The 19,105-nt window shown below is 42.3% G+C and overlaps 1 protein-coding gene across 3 annotated transcripts in view; it reads left to right on the top strand.

The window, feature by feature from the left end:
• Window positions 1-19,105, top strand: part of RNF38 (ring finger protein 38) — a 110,175-nt gene that overhangs the window by 50,838 nt on the left and 40,232 nt on the right. For 2 of the 3 annotated variants that reach the window (XM_069879983.1, XM_069879986.1), the window contains one exon: window positions 7,840-7,910. The exons of the other annotated variant lie outside the window; for it this stretch is intronic. In XM_069879983.1, the coding sequence (XP_069736084.1) occupies window positions 7,840-7,910 (71 nt within the window). The remainder of the gene's footprint in view (window positions 1-7,839; window positions 7,911-19,105) is intronic. 3 annotated transcript variants of the gene reach the window in all.

The following is a 19,105-nucleotide window of genomic DNA, read 5'->3' as shown; positions in this document are numbered from 1 at the left end:
TCCTCCAGGCATCTTTCTAGACAGACTTCTCCTAGTCTGTAGCACTGCACAGGGTTTCTTGTGCCCCAAGTGCAGGATCCAGCACTTGGCCTTGTTAAACCTCATGCCATTGGACTCAGCCCAGTGGTCCAGCCTGTTCAGATCCCTTTGCAGAGCCTCCTACCCTCCAGCAGATCAACACTTCCATCCAGCTTAGTGTTGTCCGCAAACTTGCTAAGGGTGCACTCGATGCCTTCATCCAGGTCATTGATAAAGACATTGAACAGGGCTGGACCCAGCACTGAGCCCTGGGGAACCCCACTTGTCACTGGCCTCCAGCTGGATTTCACACCATTTCCCACCACTCTCTGGGCCCGGCCATCCAACCAGTTTTCCACCCAGGAGAGTGTGCGCCTGTCCAGGCCAGAGGCTGACAGGTTCTCAAGCAGAATGCTGTGAGAAACTGTCTCAAAGGCTTTACTGATGTCCAGGAAGATACATCCACAGCCTTTCCCTCATCCAGGAGGTGGGTCACTTTGTCATAGAAGGTGATCAGGTTAGTTTGGCAAGACCTGCCTTTTGTGAACCCGTGTTGACTGGGCCTGACCACCCGGTTCCCTTGCATGTGCTTCGTGATGGCACTCAAGAACACCTGCTCCATGACTTTCCCTGGCACTGAGGTCAGACTGACAGGCCTGTAGTTTCCTGGGTCCTCCCTGGGACCCTTCTTGTAGAACAACATCAGCCAGCCTCCAGTCCAGTGGAACTTCTCCAGTCTTCCAGGACTGCTGGAAGATGATGGAAAGGGGTTTGGCCAGCACATCTGCTAGCTCCTTCAATACTCTTGGATGAATCCCATCCAGCCCCATAGACTTGTGGGTGTCTAGTCGGGCTAGCAAGGCTCTGACCACCTCCTCTTGGATCACGGGAGCCTCATTTTGCTCCTCTAGCTCCTGGGTTTGTACACAGACAGAATGACTTTCTTTACAATTAAAGACTGAGGCAAAGAAGGCATTAAGTACCTCAGCCTTTTCCTCATCCCCTGTTACTGTTGTTCCTTCTGCGTCCAATAGGGACTGTATGGTCTCCCTAATCCTCCTTTGATTATTTATATATTTATAGAAGGATTTTTTGTTATCTTTCACAGACTTTGCCAATCTGATTTCTAGTTGAGCCTTAGCCCTTCTGATTTTTTCTCTACACAATCTCACTTCCCTCCTGTAGTCCACCCAAAAGGCCTGTCGCCTCTTCCAGAACCCATAAACGTTTCTCTTCTTCTTGATATCACTCAAGATCTGTCTGTTCAACCAAGCTGGTTTTCTCCCCTGCCGGCTTTTTTTCCGGAACATGGGGATGGCTTTCTCCTGAGCTGCTAGGATTTCCTTTTTGAAGAGCTCCCAGCCCTCATGGGCTCCCTTGCCCTTAAGTACTGTCTCCCATGAGACTTTGCCAACCAGCCTTCTGAAGAGTTTAAAGTCTGCCCTCTGGAAATTTAATGCTATCGTCCTGCTAACCACCGTCTTCACTTCACCTAGAACAGAAAACCCTATCATCTCATGATCACTTTGTCCTAGGCATCCGTCTACTGCCACATCCCCCACAAGGCCTTCTCTGTTCACAAACAGCAGGTCCAGGAGGGCACCCTCCCTTGTTGGTTCATTCACCAGCTGTGCAAGGAAGTTGTCTTCCATGCACTCCAGGAACCTCCTAGACTGCTTCCTTTCTGCTCTATTGTTCTTCCAGCAGATATCAGGAAGATTGAAGTCTCCCACAAGAACAAGAGGCATTGATCTAGAGATTAACCCCAGCTGTTTATAGAAGAGCTCATCAGCTGCTTCTCCTTGGCTGGGTGGTCTGTAACAGACTCCCATCACAAAATCTACCTTCTGCTGGGCTCCTCTGATTTTAACCCACAGGCACTCAATCTCCTCATCGCCACAATCCATCTCAACCGTGTCCAAGTCCTCCCTTACAAAGAGGGCTACCCCGCCTCCTCTCCTACCCTTCCTATCCCGCCTGAAGAGTTTGTACCCCACCATAGCTGCACTCCAGTCATATGAGTCATCCCACCATGTTTCCGTGATGGCAACAACATCATAGGCTCCTTGCCCTACGACAGCTTCCAGCTCTTCCTTCTTATTCCCCATGCTGCGTGCATTGGTGTAAATGCACTTCAGCCGAGCTGCCAAGCCTTCAGCCCTCTTAGAGGGAACAGAGTTCATTCCCAATTGCCTGGTAACTGGAGTAGCTAGCACCAGAGTGCCTGTATCTCCCTTAGCACCTCAAGGTGTGTTCTCCCCCACTTTCTGTGTGGTGAGGTACTGGTGGTCCACACCAGCACACCGTCTCCGAATCACCATTGCCCCACGTCCAGGCTCGTTCCTGTCTAGCCTGGGCTCAACCCCCTCCCCCTTCACATCTAGTTTAAAGCTTGATTTATGAGCTTAGCTAGGTTTTTAGCAAGGGCTTTAGCCCTGCTAGGAGACCCACGTGTCCCATCCTTAGCAAGAAAGCCTGGGGGTGCGTGAGCCACCCCATGATCAAAGAAGCCAAAGCCCCTCTCCCCACACCAGGCTCGGAGCCAGACATTAATGGAGTTCTTCTTCCTGACTTCCCGCTCCTCTCTATTTAGCCTTGGGGTGGAGCAGAATACATTTTGTGCCCCAGAGCCCTCCATCATTTTCCCAATGGCCCTGAAGTCATTCTTGATGGTTTTGGTCTTTTTGTTTACTAGATCATCGTTACCAGTTCGGACTACTATCAGAGGATAGTAGTCAGTCTCCTGGACCAGGGAAGGAAGCTTTGTAGCTACCTCCTTCACTGATGCCCCCGGTAAGCAACAGACCTCTCTGTGGAGCTGTTCCGGTCTGCACATGGGTCCCTCCGTTCCTTTTAGGAGGGAGTCCCCTACAACAATCACCCTCCTCTTCTTCTCGATGGAGGATGTTTTTATCTTTTTCTGAGGATGCTGCAGCCTAGGGAAGGATTCTAGGCTGTGGGAGCCATCATCCTCAGGGTTGGATTCCACCCGCAGCACCTGGTACTTGTTCACCAGGGGGATCTGGGGTTTTGGTGTCTGGGTGAGGGGAGCAGGTTTCCTTCATCTGGCAGGAACTTGCTGCCATTCCCCATCTCTTGTAATCCCAACCTTGCAGTTTGCAGGTGGATGGTGTTTGGACACACCAGCTCTGGCAGGCTGCTGAGTTAGTGAGAGGGCACTACTCCACTGGTCTATCTCCCTCTCACACTCCCTGATGGTCCTCAGCCTCTTTACCTCCTCCCTTAACTCCTCCACCATGTGAAGGAGCTCCCCCACTCGAGCGCAGCTTTCGCAAGTGGAGCCAGTAACAGAGGCCCGAGCTGGTGTGGGAGGGGGGCACTGCCTGCAGCCCAGGGTCTGGGGAGCTGCCTGCACCCCCTGTGGCTCTGTCTGGGTGGCAGCATCCATCCTGCCTGCTGCAGCACACGGAGCAGCTTTAGTCTTCTGCCGGGTGGCCACCATGGTCCTCGGTGTCTTCTGCCTAGTCTCTAGGTCCTCTCTGCGCCCTGCCTGCTCGAACTGCCGCTGAAACTGCCGGTCAAACTGCCCCGCTCCTCTTTGCGGTGCTCCAGGTCGCGGTGCTTTCAAGTGGTGTTCCCCAGGGCTGCTGGTCAGAAGTGGTGTCCCCGAGGGCTCAATGCTGGGTCCAGTTCTGTTTCTGTTCAATATCTTTATCAATGACCTGGATGAGGGGATTGAATGTACCCTTTGCAAGTTTGCAGATGACACTGACCTGGGAGGGAGTGTTGATCTGCTGGAGGGTAGGAAAGCCCTTCAATGGGATCTAAACAGGCTGGACCACTGGGCTGAGACCAGTGGCATGAGGTTTAACAAGGCCAAGTGCTGGGTCCTGCACTTGGGACACAAGAAACCCATGCAGCACTACAGGCTTACGGGAGTCTGGCTGGAGAGCTCCCTGGAGGAGAAGGACCTGGGGGTGTTGGCTGACAGCGACTGAACATGAGCCAGCAGTGTGCCCAGGTGGCCAAGAATGCCAATGGCATCTTGGCTTGGATCAGAAACGGCGTGACCAGCAGGTCCAGGGAGGTTATTCTTCTTCCGTACTCAGCTCTGTTGAGACCACACCTCAAATACTGTGTTCAGTTTTGGGCCCCTCACCACAAGAAGGATGTTGAGGCTCTGGAGTGAGTCCAGAGAAGAGCAACAAAGCTGGTGAAGGGGCTGGAGAACAGGCCTTATGAGGAGCGGCTGAGAGAGCTGGGGTTGTTTAGCCTGGAGAAGAGGCTGAGGGGAGACCTTATCACTGTTTACAACTACCTGAAAGGAAGCTGTAGGGAGGTGGATGGAAGCTGATAGGATGAAAGGGAATGGCCTCACTCTGTGCCAGGGGAGGTTCACATTGGATATTAGGAAACAATTCTTCATGGACGGTGTTACCAAGCACTGGCACAGGCTGCCCAGGGAGGTGGTTGAGTCACAGTCCCTGGAGGTACTTAAAAGACAGATGAAGTGCTTAGGGAGATGATATAGTAGTAGACAGGCACAGACTTGATGATCACAAAGGTCTTTTCCAACCTAGTGATTCTATGATTCTATGTCCCATTGTCGTTTAATCCTGTAACATTTTAAGTATTCTGACTGCAAAAGTAAACAATTCTAAGTAATGGCTGTTTATAAATAACAGAATATTTCCTAGAAATAATACAATATTGTTATAAATAATAGAATAATACACATAAATGCAGAATGTTTTATTTATATTCATATATATATATACACTTACATATATACCTGCACATATGTATAGGTGTATATAAATGTATGTGTATAATATATATCCACATGTACTGTATTGTTTATTATGGATTTCTACAATCCATTACTCGTGTAATAGAAAACTCTCCTGAAATATCTAATAGCTCTGCATCCAGCTCAAAATTTCTGCAAAATGAGGGTGACCACCAAAAAGCCTGGAATTTCTATTAAAAGGGAATGTAAATGCACAGCGGGGAAAGGGTGTACGTGTGTGTTAATCTTCTTCCTTTTGTGTGTTCCCCCCCCGCCCCAATTGCTGCATTTGAATTCTTTTATGCTTTTCTTCACAAGCATATTTCTGTAAATTTTCACAATGTTCTGGAATGTTTACAGCATTACTGAAAAAGAAAGATGTTTAAGGGAAACCCCAAATGTCATTAAATCTACAATAATATTAATCAACTTGCACTTTTGGTTATGGTGAACCGGCACCCTAAGACAATGCAGAACTACAAGTGTATTCAAAGGAACGGACACATGGAGGTACATGACATTGATGTTGACTGCACTACGTCTGCTGTACTGCCAGGATTTGAGTTGACATCTGTAACTGGAGACTTGAGACATAATTGATGCAAAGCAATTAAGAAGTTCATTAATTTTTGAACACATTATTGGGAAATTGGTAGAGCAGTAAAACAGTCAAAGGTAGGCCATCAGATCGATTTGCTGTTACATTACAATGCATATTATTATGCTCATCTAGAAAGCTTCTAATTAAAGGTCTAAAGTCTAATGAATCACATCTATGGCTATTGAATTATGATTCTGTAAGCATTGAGATGTCTATCACTTTCACTAGCACTCGTCCATATCAAGTCTTAGAGACTTGTTGTAAAAATGAAAGAGAGCTACCTCCTCAGTACGTTAGCCAGATACAGAGCTATACATTGTGTAACCTATGGAATCTTTTGAGACCATCCCTTTAAAGAGATTTATGTAGTGCGTGTAATAAAATATGCTACTGGTGAACATTTGTAAGATACCACTTTGCACTCTTACACATTAAAAAATGACTTAAGAAATGTTAGGTTTAAAAGCAATTCAGGTGTGGAAAAGAAGGAAATTGTAAGCATTTGGGGATGAAAGGTTTAATAGTACCTTTCAGGAAAAAGTTGAATGCTTTATTACTTTTAATAATGTCAATGTATGTTGGAATTTTATTGTAGATTAAATTTGATCTGATGGAGGTTCTTTGATTGGGAAAAGAATTTTTGAGTGGATGAGGAAACCTATTTAGAAATTTGATTGAATTTTATTTAGACAGCATAGACAATTTCAAACTTTTGGGCAGAAAAACTGGGCACTATTCGCTGGAACCTGGAGACTGCAGGACAGTATCTACATGCAGCCATAAATAGTTTCCTTGTAGCTGTTGTAAAGGCAGGTAGTCTGCAAGTGGTGTGATTCAAGCCCAGAATGATGTGAATTGGCTCAAGCTCATCAATAAACAACATCCAAACGTTAAGTGGCTTGTTCTTGCTGACTGCTGGGGTAGTGCCTATGCACTACTGTACAGTACTGCTTTATTGATGTGTTGTACTATAGCTAAGAAGGAAAATCTACCACAACCAATTTCAACAGAATTCTTGGGGCATAATGACAGCAATAGCAGTTGCAGTTGAAATGCAAGACAGTATATTCCTTGGAATTCAGCAAGATATTCTTAACTGATGTCGAGCCTGGTTAAAAGGTGTGCATGCGTGCACGTGCATATACAAAAGAATGAAGGAGAAGGCAACTGATTTTCCATCTCTCCCAATCTTTACTTTCTGTTTCAGAATTTGGGGGAGGGAGGGGGAATGCAATTTTAGTGCTAAATATATTTTTTCTTATGTGAGGTAGTGATGATGATAAGCAGTGAGGAATGCTCCTTCTCCCCTCTCCCCCAAACAATAGAGAGGGATTTAGAGGTGGGGCTTGCACTATTTGGCCATTATTTCTGTCTGTGGCTGGATGGGTGCTTAAACAATTTATCTTCTTTGGTCAGTTTTGTCCAGGTCTGAAACAACACATGGACTGCAAGGCTTTATGGCAAACTTTTTTTCGTGGGATTCGTTATAAATGTTGCAGAATAGGGCTACTAACATTTCAAAATTATAACAGAAGGACCACAAGAATCTTGTGGAGAAAAGTTCTTCTGTTAAGGAAAATCACAAAATACTGTAGCTTTATAAATGAGACTCTTTTTCTCCCTGCTTTTTTTTTTTAATTATTTTGCTCAGTAGTTGCAGGAAAAAATCATCTTGGGGAAGCATAAATTCAACAACAGCAGTAACCTCTCTCCTGTACTTTCTGAGCAAGGAAACAGCATATTAAATAAACCTTTACAGTGTCAAAACAGTGTATAAATCTGAGAATCAGTATGGATACAATCAAACTTTAGTTTGTCTCCCTCCTTGGAAAGAAGTCTCAGGACTGAGGTAAGCCTTCGCTGTCCCTTTTTTCCTAGGCAAAAAGAAAGCTGTGGAAAGAACATAAGCAGGTCGAAATTCCACCACAAACAAAACAGATAGCATTAAAAATTTTCTGCTTTGACCTTGGATTTTTTTCACTCACCATTATTCTTATCACTGGAAAGAAATTTTTGATAGGAATGGTTGGACTCGATGATCTGGTGGGTCTCTTCCAACCTGGTCTGTGTGTCTTGTGGCTACTCAGGGTATTGAAAATTTTCTACAGTAATGGATATGGGACAGGACTTCACGGCCTAAACATGAAGTGTGTAGCTTCTTGTTTATATGTGTGCATATGTATTTCACTGCATATGTTTGTTTTGGATTGATAAACAAGTTCTAATACAGTTCTGCTTAAATGTTTAGAAAAAATATGTGAAGACATTGTTGGCACACTATGCAAAATGTCTCTCTGATGCCTTTTCTGTTGTCAGAATTAAATGCATGACTTGTCAAATGTAGCTGGCAACTAAATCTTCTGTGTAGGGAAAAATGCTTACTAAATTTGTCTTTATTTTTAGCATTAACAGGAATTGGGTTGTCATTTTAATGATTATTTTTCTGTGTTCCCTCCCCCTTCTTTTGTAGGTAGCATTGGTACATCCTTTCAATGCCACTCAATCCATCAAGATCACATTTGTAGTGATGACAGTGACAAGGTGAGGCTTACATAAATGTTTCCTTCACAAGATGCATGTGCATTGGGGTTTTTCATGGTCCTTTTGCACTCTGTTCTTGGAAGATTCTTGAGTGAGGAGCGAGCAGGGGAAAATTCCTTTCAGAGTCATCCTAGTACACCAACTTAACACTAGCACTGCCTATTAAGATTCTTTCTTTTCTGTCATTATATGGAAAATCAATTTTGTGTTAGATTGTCTTCCCTTAATTTATTTCATATCAGAGTAATTAAGACTGGTTTAAGTCTTGTTGGAAATTATTTTAGGCGCTACACAGGTTTGGGGGAAGGAAAAGAGTGAGGCTGTGACAGCTTAACTGGTTTAAATTTTGTAAGATCACATAACCTTTTGAGATGTTTGGCACACCATATACCTCCATATTAATAAACTGGGCTACAGCTTTATTTTTTTGCATATTTAGGGACAGCGGGAGAAAATAATCTTTCTCATTGGTATTGAATCTGTACCAAATGAGAACTCCCAACTGTAAAAGCTGACTGAAGTAGTATAAAAGGAGAAAGAATGTGTTTTGTGTGTATTTCAAAGACATGTTTTCTCTCAAATGTCAGTTTTATGTGGTAAGAGCTTTCATTTTTCTCTCAGAATACACGAAGCTTTTTGCCTTGTATTTTATAGGAAATTCTTGTTGATCCCTTGATTAAAATGACCACTTGTTTGGAAAACCAGTGAACAATCTTCAGAACAGACATCTGCACTCTTCTCAAATGTGCCTCTGAACTCTTGTTTTAAGAGAAGATGGTGAATTACTTATAAAATGAGAGTTCTGATTAATTTTGCCATTACTAAGAGACAGCACCTGTTCATTTTGGTGGGAATATCATTTAAAGATAAAAATATAGGCTTGAATTGATTTATTTATCTAAGATTTCTATTAATTGTTGGACTTCTTTGTATTCGTTCTAGAAACACTATGAAGATAGTATCATCAGAATAGTTTGACATATTTTTGACACATGTTTCAGTGGAATAATTTACTGCTTTCTGCCTGAGCATGTGCAAACAGTTTTTGCATTAAAGGAGAAATGTGAAGGAATGTATTTGACTCGTAATCTACATATATTTTATAGTAGGTTCTCCAAAAAGCCAGTCTTCATTTCCTGGACAACAGCGTGAGAAAAGTTCTACTACCACACATGCTACAGGAATGTTGCAATCTTAATGAAAACAATTCGCAGGCTTCCACCCCAATTACTTGATTTTATTGACTTGGCACATGGGAATCTTGAATTCATGTTCAGTGGCATCAGCAGGAAACCAAAGTCTAAGATTTCTCATGTGTGGCCTCACTGTAATAAAAGCATGTAATTGTTAATTATTGATAATTATTGTTAATTATTGTGAATTATTGATAGTATTAGGAACCAGGTCAATTTTGTAGCACCAAAACCAGTACTTTGCCTCATGCCTTATTAAAAGATCAAGAATAGCATAGATACAGAGTACATTCTCCATTTTACTTGGTATTGTAAAGTGATTATAATTGAGGTACCTCTTAAAATAATTGTGGCTTTGGAGGTGGAAGCATTTAAGCCTCAGTGCATGAGTCGGGAGACCCTTTTTTTTATGCTTCTAATTTCTTCTGATTTTTCTTTGAAGTATATCATGCTGTGTTTGTTTAATTCCTATGATTTTTAAATGAATTAAATACTTAAAGACAGAATTGTCATTTTAAAAATATTACATAACAGAACAGAATAAATTTCTTTATAGAGCACTTAAGGAAAGGTATTTGCAACAAGGAAATGTTATTCCTTGGAATATTACTTTGCTTTAATGTCCGAGCAGTCCTGCTAGTGTTAAACAACAGATAGATGCAAGAATATTATCCTGCAGAGCCTTTCAATTATATTCAGTTTGTTTAGCTTGAAAAATATTGTTTGTCCTTTGGGTGTTTGTTTTGCAAGTGCCCTATTTCCATTAGAGGATGTTTGCTAGTTTGAAAACTCCAAAGATACAACTCTTAACTAGTTTTGGGATATCTATTTTCAGAGTTCTCATCAAGTTACATATTCCTTAGTTTTCACACAGTTAAAACCAAAATTGACTACCCAGCAGGAGTAAAGAAAAGTACTGTGGGAGCAATCCAGTGGAGCTTTTTTTCACTAGCACTAAGGCATTGGAAACTATTATTTCCAAATATTTACCTTGCTTTACTCCTTTTTAACTTATTTTAACTTACTTTACTTTCATTGTATTACTCCTACTAGATTTGCTTTCTTAAAAGTTTTTAAGGAATTTCTCTTTGGTACTTATGGCCCAAATACATAACTACACAACTTGATTCATTATTTCTAACCTTAAAATGTCCCAGTTACAGCTAGTACATCTTCCATTTCTTTCACAATTTCTTGTTCCTGAACTTACTTTTGTTTGTCTATCTCGATGGGCACAGTCCTCAGTCTGTAATCTAGAAGGCTTTCAACTCTTTAAAAAGATGTTTTTCACAAAAGGGGAAGTATTTTACAAGTTCTGATCCTTAAAAATGGATCCACTTCTTCATTTTCCTCTTTGAATGGTGCAGAGTGAGGTAGGATAACCCTAACAGACTCATCCATAGCTGAACTCAAAATGATTTAGGAATTCAGATCCTTTAAGGTCCATCACATTTAATTAATATGTGATCTATAAAATCAGATCTGTTGGAGGAGGGGACAACGACACATACAGTATATTAAAAAAAAGGGACTATTAGAAAGAATTTATTTTGCCCTCTGCAATTTCAAAACTAGAAAAAAATCTTCCTGTCCAATTAGGACAGCAGTAGTTCATTCCTCTTGATGTGTGTTGTCTGCCCCCTCAGTCTTAGTTTCAGTTAATTCTACCTAATCTTACCAAGCAGCTTCATGCCTTTTCCATTTTCATTTCACGTCCGGCAGCTGTGATGATGTAACTTAATGATCTTAAATCAGTTTCATGCCTGATGAATTGCCTGCTTTAGAGCATTAATTAATTATTTCTACAGAAGATGGTTTGTTTTCCTGGATCACATTTGAGGAAATTTTAGTTAGACTTAAGTACACAGAATGGAGGCAGGTTTGAAAGGTAAACATAGTTACGGTGATGATACCTTACTTAAGGGGAACAGCTTCAGTAGGTCAGTTCCCCAACACCTCATTTGCTCAGCATTTCTGCATCTCCCAGTGGTACTGGTAGCAAAAGGCTGGTCATGCTTCTCTAATGACTCATCAACAGCTGGCTTTGCTCCTGTGATTTTTGTTGACTTTTTATTGTCAGTCTCACCCCTTCTGCTTATCAGGAACGCAGATGAACATTCAGAGTGTGCAAGTACGACCTGAGCAGGCCGCAGGGAGCTGTTCTTGAGAAGCCCGATGGCTTTTGTGATGCATCAGTTTTCAGCCAAGTCCCCCATGCTGGTGGCAGCAATAACTGTTGTGCTCCCAAAGCTGGTTCCCGCCCTCTCTTCCGAGGGGTATTTCCTGACTGGTGCTTCCCCAGGGTCTCCCACCAGCTCCCTTGCTCTGTTGCCTTTTAAAGCATGGGGATGGCTGTGGCGATGAAGGAGATGCAGACCTCGCAGATTTCTCTATGTTCTTTTAATCAGCATGACGTGCAGAAGCCAAATTAAGAAAGTACTATCACTGCTACTCCTCCTCCTGGCTTATCTCATTCAGGCAGATCTTTATACAGTTCCTCGGTTTTCCAAACTTCAGACAAACAGGATGGATTTGGTTTTGTCCATTCTACACCCTTGTGACTGTTTTCAGTCATATCTCCAATTCACTTATCCTCAGGCTTTTTTTTCCAGCCTAGCCTTCTCATACATTCAAGATGTGACGTCCTGTGTGTCTAGCTTGGAACATCTCGTCCTTTTAATAATGTTAATTCTAATATGCTCGATACCAGCTTCACGCTTTACCTTAGTCCCAATTAATCTTCCATATATTTAGGGGCAGATTTAGACTAGACATAAGGAAGAACTTTTTCACGATGAGGGCGGTGAGGCACTGGCCCAGGTTGCCCAGGGAAGCTGTGGCTGCCCCATCCCTGGAGGTGTTCGAGGCCAGGTTGGATGGGGCCTGGCGCAGCCTGATCCAGCGGCACTTGTCCCTGCCCATAGCAGGGAGGTTGGAACTGGATGGGTTTAAGGTCCCTTCCAACTCAAACGCTTCTATGATTCCAGCATTTGGTATGAGAAATTGACAGTTAAGAATCCAGTGCTTAAGTCTGTTTAAAATATTTATTATGTGAAACATGCACTTCGGTCTTAGCGGTTTCTTAATGAGAATTGCATTTCAGAGAAGGAACTAACACAGATAATACCCTGGAAATGGCTGTCAGTCTGATGTGGAATTAACACAAATTAAATTTTCAGGTTATTCATATGTTTTGGTTTCAAGTAAAATGAAGAGATGTGTTTGGTAGCCTACAAGAAAGCTGGGGAGGGACTGTTCACAAAGGGTTGTAGTGACAGGACAAGGGGCAATAGGCATAAACTGGAAAGGAGCAGATTTAGACTAGCCATAAGGAGGAACTTTTTCACCGTGAGGGTGGTGATGCACTGGCCCAGGTTGCCCAGGGAAGCTGTGGCTGCCCCATCCCTGGAGGTGTTCAAGGCCAGGTTGGATGGGGCCTGGCGCAGCCTGATCTAGTGGGAGGTGTCCCTGCCCATGGCAGCGGGGGGTGGAACTGGATGGGCTTTCCAACGCAAACAATTCTGATTCTATAGTCGGCAGCTGCTCCAACTAAACCGAAACTGAAAGGGGGCGGTGTCGCGCGCTGTCACCGCTTCCTCTTCCAGCCGCGGCGGTGACGTAGCCGCCCGCACGTGCCGGGGGGCGGGTTGTGGGGCAGTGGGCGGGGCTCGCTCTGCCTCCGCCCCGCGCGGGCGGCGTGACGTCCGGCCGCGCCGGAGAAAGGCGCGGGGCGCGCGCCCTCGGGTGAGCGCGAGAGCTTGGACCGGCGCTCCCGGAACCGCAGCGCGGGGGAAACTCGCTGGGGCCGCAGGTACCGGCGGGGCGGGGAGCGGAGCCCAGAGCCCGCTCTGCGAGCGCCGGAGGCGGCGGCACCGCGTGGGCACCGGCCGCTGTCGGAGCGAGAGTGGAACCTGTGCTCCCACGTGGGGGAGGGCGGGAGCTTGGCGAGGTCGGGTCTTAAGTAGCTCGGGTCTCCTGAAGTTGCTTTATCTGCTCGTGGCGAAAGGTGGAAACCGAGACCCAAAAATCTCCTGGCTTTCCAAAACTGCAGAAGTTACACGTCCTCGAGCAGACGAAGCAGGTTCGGTCGGTGGTTTCTTCTGGAGAAGAGGAGGCTGAGGGGAGGCCCATTGCTCTCTACAACTACCTCAAAGGAGGTTGTGGAGAGGAGGGAGCTGGCCTCTTCCCCAAGTGACAGGGGACAGAACGAGAGAGAATGGCCTCAAGCTCTGCCAGGGGAGGTTCAGACTGGACATCAGGAAAAAATTCTTCATAGAAAGGGTCATTGGCACAGACTGCCCAGGGAGGTGGCTGGGTCGCCATCCCTGGAGGTGTTTAAAAGATGGGTGGATGAGGTGCTGAGAGGCGTGGTTTGGTGATTGATAGGAATGGTTGTACTCAATGATCCTCAGGGTCTTTTACAACCTGGTGATTCTGTGTTGGGAGCAGGGAGGGAGCGAGTGAACGCTGAATCAGCTTTTGCGGATTGTCCACCCACTGTCATAGTAAGGTGAAGATTTCAGGTGTCTTTGGTCATAGATTCACAGAATAGTTCAGCTTGGAAGGGACCTTAAAGACCATCTAGTTCCACTCCCCCTGGCTGTGGGCAGGGCCGTGTCCTACTCTCACATTAGTTGAGAAAGAACAACTGGAAATATTGATGTTAGCAAACATGTGTTTTAGGGCATCCTGTTAGTATTTTTCAGTATATCTGAGCAAATTCCTATTCCTATGTAATGTGAAGAGGCAGGTTTTTGTACTCAGGCGAGAAAGATGCTTATTTCAACAAGTGTGTGTTAAAACTGATTTTGCTTTGAGGTGTTTTCAAGAAGCATATGTTAAAGTTATAATTGTTTGTAGTGAGTATTTTTTTCCTTAAACAGAAGTTCATGGAAGTGTAAGTCATGAGAAACTTTATGAATGTATAGCACTTGCATTTTTAAACAGATTTTCAAGGCTAGTATTTGGAGAAAATGTAAACGTTCCAATAAGCTCTTCAGATGTATAATGAGGTGACTGGAATGGTAAGGTGAGTATGATTACTAATAGTCTGCCTTATTCGGGTCTTGCTTACTTCTTGATTAGGTGTTGCTGCTGACATGCTTATCCTTAAATACCATTCACTACGGCAACTACTTTGGTTTCAATTGCCAAATTTATGGGATTTATCCACATCCAGGGATCTTGCTATTTCCTGGCCCAACAGGCTCCTTAACCACAGCACTGTAAGAATTAAAAAAAACCCAAACCACCTTTTTTTTCTATTCGAGAGGGTACTGCAGCTGTGTTATTAGAATCACTATTGTGAGAAAGTCCGGAAAAATTCTGTTTGGATACTTTGTTGTGCAGTAAGAGAAAGGAAGGTGCAGTCATTAGAGGATGAAGTATGAGATGGGAAAGCAAATTACCTCCATGGCAGATTTAGTGGCCAGTGAAAGTTGATAATGCTGTTCATCTTCCTTAATCACCAAACCCGTAGGGAAGAAAACTCTGCATACGTGGAACAACAATGTGAGGAAAATTTCCAGAGAATTGTTATCAGGAGACAGTACATACTAAGAGTTGCAAGAAAACAAGTGGTGTATAAATAGAAGGGGCTTATACATTAGGGATCTCAAGATTCTTCTGTGTGAAACTTAGAGAGCAGATGAAACTTTATTTTTTTTAAATAAAAGTATAATAAATACTAAATTGAAGCTGCAAGTTGATTATACCTATCTTTGTACCTGCAGTGGTGTAGAAGTGATAATGTGTAATAGTCTTTTTTTCTGAAAGTTACAGGTTTGACTTGGAAGCTGACGTCAGTGCTGTTGTGATTTGTGAAGTTCATGCATCATTTTATCTAGTTACATTTTTTCAGTATGTTTTATTGACATTGTAACAGGACATAATTTATGTGATCTAAAGTGGTATTGGTGAAGTCAAGTTACTTTTTCAACTCTTTACTAAGAAAGTTTTTAAGAACTAAATGGGTTTTACGCAAGGGATGCAGTTAGGAAGACAAGTTACTTAAGGGCTGCTTTTGAGTAAAACTTAAACTGTAGTCATGTTGTGTTTCAGAGCTGTTGTACGTGGAAGGTACATGGGCTGAACTGCTAGTGAAGGTAATGGGAATTTGTACAGAGCAAGTCTTAGACTTCTAAAGGTTTTCTCATTTAATCTTTGCATGTAGCTACCACTACCCTCTACTCCAGAAGGATTAGAAAGGTAGGAATAAGAGTACAGATAGAATGTGACATTTCTTTTTTTCCTGTTTCTAGTCAGAGAGTTGTTTTGACCGTTGAAGACTGATTCTTGAAACTTCTGGAAAGGTATGGGTTTGACTTACTGAGCTCAATCAGACATACAGCTTGTGGTTTCCTTCTCTATGTAAGGATCTGTGTGAAGTTAAATAATCTAATACAGCATATTTAAATTCTGTTGTGGGCAAAGCTTGTCTAGGTGTCTGATTCAATGGAGTGATTTCCATGGGGTTTATTCTTTAGCTTCACTTGGGAGTGGGTAGGTTCCTCTTTTACTAAGCTCTTGAAAGAGCAGTAAAACTTGCTTTGGTTTTTGGTGCCCTCTACTGGTTCCTGTTTGTAAGAACATCGAAACGAAGATTTTTGGTCTTGTAATAGCAATAAAATGCTAACAGCATCAGCTCTTTAAAAACAGTGGGAAGGGGAAAAAAAAGAAGGAAGCCCTTTTACACCTTAAGCATTTTACTGATTGTTGTCCAGCCAGTTTCTCTGGGTTGTAGTGGAACTGTTCCTCACCTGGTAGAAAAATGGTGAAGCTGCATAAACTTGCTTCATTCTAGCTGTAACAATACTGGTGCCTTTGCTCTCCCCATGTTGGGGGAAAAAAAAAATCCCAAAAAATACTCTCTATCTTTCATGTCCACAGCTCATGGCTCTCAGAGAGTATGTTTCAGATTTGCATTCCTAGAACTTCTCCTGGCTTGCTTGGAATACCACTGCTTTTGTGGTTTCCACACAGATACTACAAAAAAGTGTGATGCTTCATGTGAGCACAAATTCATGTACTGGTTTTAGCTTAATTAGTGTTTTTTTAAGTAGCTCTTTCATGGTATCAGTCTTGCAGTTTTTCTGTCCCCAAAAATCTGCGAACACATTATGAACTCAGTCCTGTCCTTTTTCCAGAGGCTCTTATCTTAGCCTTGTGGTCAGCCTTTGCCAGCTCTCTGTGTTTCTGACAGGACTGTCTAAATTTCTCTTTAACCTTGCAGTAAGTCCTTTTGCAAGCAGGGATGAGAGCATTCATGGCATAACTTAGGGTGCTGCTGAGCAGATGCTTTGTCTGGCAGTCTTCCTGAAATCTTTAGGAAGTGCTCTTGTCACTAGACAATTGAAAATGAAGACATTGTTTTCCTTATTCAGGTAATTTTTTTAGGTGACCTGTATTGGGATTGTTCATCTAAAAAGCTGTGATGCTTTGGAACTTTTGATAAGCTGAATTTTCAAAATCTAATTCATAGGAACTAATCTCTTGCAAAGACATTTAGAACTATTTTGATGGCGAGTACTGAGGGAGGGGTTTTTGGATTAGTGTCCTCTGTGTGTAATTCTGGGAAAACGTTTGGAATGGAATGTAGAAGAAGAGGGTAAATGAAGAGACTGTAGGCACTGGAGTGGGAAAAGTTATTTGTTTTAAATAATGTGGAAGGAACTTGTGAAGATGAACAGGAAAGTTCCAAATGAGTGAGTATGGACTTAAGAAAAGTGTTCAGACGTGAACACACATTACCTGGCAAGACTAATGTCATCTGGTCATTTCCTTATTGTATCAAAACAGTTAGAGTACTCATCCTCAAATCCAAATACAGACGCCTAATGTTGTGTCTGTATTCTCTGACTCCGCTTTCAATATGTGGATGTTTATAGCTGTGATGGTGACTGTTCAGTGCAGGGAGCAGCTTGAGACCGCATTAAAAAAGTATACATCTCACCAAATTTATTGCAATTTCTTTTGCAATTTCTTCAATACTAATGGTTTTTATTCTTGGTGAAAATGTGGGGTGAGGTTTGAGAGGTAAACAGGCAATGCTTATTTGAATGCATTTGGGAAAGTGAGGCTTTTTTCCTTGCGTATCACCTGGTATGTTTTGTGGTTTGTTTTTTCTCAAACAAAACTTACGCTGGTCTTTGAGAGCAATCCTATTTTCTCAGTAAATGAAAAAGTCTACACAAGTATTAGCTGTTTCTTGGAGCTGAAGACCTGCAGTGTTTTCTCATATTTCTCTTAAGTTAACTCAGCAGAAAATATAAATTCTTCCTTCCTTTTGCTTTTTCCCGTAATTTTTAGTTAAATTAAGAGGACCAAGTTCTCTGCCCATTACATCCCATTTTAAGGATTATATACACATGTAGATTACTTCTGTTATATTATAGCCTTCCAATATGTGTATTTTGTAGGAGCAGAGGAACAAGCTGCTGTTGCAGCAGTTAATATATTCATAGAGCCAGTGGTGAGCCTAATGCACTCAAAGATTAAGTTTTACAAGCTACTGAGGTCTGAAGGTGTATACAAATCTCAGCTAATGGAGAAGAACAAATTTTTCCCCCAGAGCTTTATAAAACAACTCTGTTGAAACAAGTCTGTATATAAGTAAAAATGAAGTGGCCCACATAAGCTTAAAACAGGTTCTTGTTAGAAAAGGCTCTTAAGATGATAGAGTCCAAATGTTAACCTAACAGTGCCAAATCCACCACTAAACCATGTCCCTGAGGACCACAGCTATATATTCTTTTACCTGTAGGGAGCGTGACTCAACCACTTCCCTGCGCAGCCTGTTAAAGCATTTCACCACTCTTTCTGTGAAGTAATACTTCCTTATACCCAATGTAAACCTCCCTTGGCACATCTTGAGGCTGTTTCTGCTCACCCTATCACTTCTTACTTAGGAGAAGAGACTAACACATGTTGCTACAACTTCTTTCTAGGTATTTCTAGAGAGCGATCAGCTCCTTTAGTTTGGAGATAAACAGCCCCAGTCCTCTCAGCTGGTCTTCATAAGACGTGTACTCCAAACCCTTCACGGGCTTTGTTGCTCCTCTTTGCATGCACTCCAGCACTTCAGTTAACTATGCACGAAACATCTGCAGAAACAGCACAGGTTGTTCTCCATTTATCACCCACTCTGTTGACAAAATTGAGTTCAAAATTGAGGCTATAAATTTGGGATTTTGAAGTAAAATTAATATTTTTTGAACAACTTTGTTCTGTAATACAAAGGGAGATCTAGCTGAGTTTTTTCCTCTTATTGAAGTTTTGCTGGTATGTTGGAGTATGAGAAGTAATAGTCTTTATTCAGAAAAAAAAACCCTTGGTGTGATATAAAAATAAATACTATCCTTTTTGTGAGCAGCATTGAAATTGCTTTGGTTCATATATTTAAAAAAAATTATTGCAGGGTTTTTTTTTTGAAAGGATTCTTGTTTGTGTGCAGCAAGTACTTCAGGTGCTAACAAATACTAATGAAATTCAATATGAAGAGCTTTGATATGGTTTTGCATTTCCTTGATTTTTAAACCTCCTTCAGTATTGGAAAGGGAGATTCTTCAAATGTGTTTTATGGGTTGCGTTGTGCTTTTTGTATGAGCAGTGGAACTTGAAAGTTCAAGTCCTACTAAACACAACTTGCATGTTTTCTTCTTGCCACTGAGAATGCTACTGTGTGCCAAATAGAATGTTAAGATTTCTTCATTTTTTTTAATGTTGCTTTGTGTTTTAAAGAAACATTCCAGCATTTGGTATGAGAATTTGACACAAGTATCGAGTGCTTAAGACTGTTTGAAATATTTACTGTGTGAAACATGCAGTTTAGGATTAGCGGTCTCTTAATGAGAATTGCATTTCAGAGAAGAAATTAATACAGGTAATACCCTGGAAATGGCTGTCAGTCTGATGTGGAATAAACACAAATTAAATTTTCAGGTTATTCATATGTTTTGGTTGTAAGTAAAATGAAGAGCTGTGCTTGGTGGAATATATTCTGTG

Source organism: Phaenicophaeus curvirostris, chromosome Z (assembly GCF_032191515.1).
Source record: "Phaenicophaeus curvirostris isolate KB17595 chromosome Z, BPBGC_Pcur_1.0, whole genome shotgun sequence".
Lineage (NCBI taxonomy): Eukaryota > Metazoa > Chordata > Aves > Cuculiformes > Cuculidae > Phaenicophaeus > Phaenicophaeus curvirostris.
This window is presented reverse-complemented; position numbering and strand designations above follow the sequence as displayed.